This window comes from Punctularia strigosozonata (assembly GCF_000264995.1).
Source record: "Punctularia strigosozonata HHB-11173 SS5 unplaced genomic scaffold PUNSTscaffold_6, whole genome shotgun sequence".
NCBI classification, from domain to species: domain Eukaryota; kingdom Fungi; phylum Basidiomycota; class Agaricomycetes; order Corticiales; family Punctulariaceae; genus Punctularia; species Punctularia strigosozonata.
This window is the reverse complement of record NW_006767438.1, coordinates 1,402,538-1,403,935: the sequence shown is the minus strand read 5'-3', so window position 1 is coordinate 1,403,935 and position 1,398 is coordinate 1,402,538. Positions and strand designations below refer to the sequence as shown.

The 1,398-nt window shown below is 60.5% G+C and overlaps 1 protein-coding gene across 1 annotated transcript; it reads left to right on the top strand.

The window, feature by feature from the left end:
• Positions 1–522: 522 nt before the first annotated feature.
• PUNSTDRAFT_134326 (uncharacterized protein) lies at positions 523–1,008 on the top strand (the record flags this gene model as incomplete). The annotated part of the gene is made up of 1 exon (XM_007383795.1): positions 523–1,008. The coding sequence occupies one exon, from the start codon at positions 523–525 to the stop codon at positions 1,006–1,008; it is 486 nt and encodes a 161-aa protein (XP_007383857.1).
• Between the last annotated feature and the right edge of the window lie 390 nt (positions 1,009–1,398).

Genomic DNA, 1,398 nt, shown 5'->3' with positions numbered 1-1,398 from the left:
GGCGGAGTTGGCGTTGGCAGCAGGGAGGTGAATGGCGGTGAGTCACGGGTGCAAGTCTGGAACAAGACACCGTCAGAGGGGTTGAACGGAGCGCAGGCGTAGACATACTGCGCTCAAGTTCAATTTCATGGGGTGGGATGCAGTGCTGTTGTGTGCACTTGCTCTTGTCTGCAGGTGTCCAGGTGTACAGGTGCCAACGCCACCCGCAAGTGCATCCAATGTGCCGCAGGCAGCACTGGTGGGCTTGGTGATGCACGGGCTTGCAAACATGGTTCCTTCGTGGATGTTGTGTGTGCTTTGGCAGCAACATGGTCAATGCCTGCGCCGCGGCATGGGCCCAAATAGCGAGGCATGTACTTGTCGTTGTGGGCGCACCGGAGTGGAGGCCACGAGTGGTGGTGCCAGTTCTTGGGCGGAGGAGGTTGCCTCGCTGGCTCCCTTGCTTCCGCTTCCGAGGGCGACGAGGGGTCGACCTCCTTCGTCGTTTTTTCGTAGTCAAAATCCTATTTACATTCAATTACAATGCCCCCATGGCTCGAGCGACCGCCGCTGTTCAACAAGCGGTTGTCATCCCTGTGCAAGAAAGAACTACAGAGCCTGGCGTCACACCTGGGGCTCGACCAAGACGGCACGGTTGCTGCTCTCAAGGCCAGAGCACGGCAAACCCTTCTAGGCGACATCAGATTCTACATGCAGCACCCCGACTACAGAGCCCTGTTTACGAGACAGGAACTCGCCGACATAATCGAAGAGGCATCGAACTCTTCGGGCTCCCCATTCCACGGCATCACACAGGGGGCGGAAGCGGCTCGGGACGAGAACCAACCAGATGAAGGGGATGAGCAGGTGGATCCGGAGCAGGAGAATCGGGTCCGGGATGAGTCTTCAAGTCGAGAGGAGGAAGACGACGAGGAGGATGCTCAGCCCCCTCCACCGTCAGACGACTTGGGTGAGCGACCGCTTCCTCCACTAGTCGAGGGCATATGCCCATCCTTCGCCGACTCGTAGACGACCATATGGTCGTCGACGACTCCCTGCCGAGTTGCATATGCAACAAGGTCGGCCATAGGGCCTCTTCGGCCTCCGACCATAGGGTCGGAGCCGGTCGCCATATGGCATCAATCAATCTGCGTAGCCATAGGGCATACGGCTGATACTCACACAGGTGGCTCGACTCCCCCGACCCCACCCATGTCCCCAACCCCTTCTGGGCGCGGCGACCTCACCCCTCAAAGGCACGGTTCGATGCACCAGGCCGGGAGGGGCGCCAGCGGTTCAGGGCCGGAACCCGATGGGCAACCGGCCAGGCATCACCACCGGAAGCGGACTCGCGAGCGTTCACCCCCCAGGAGGCGCCGCTCTCACCGCACGTCCCCAGAGAGGAAGAGAAGACGACGC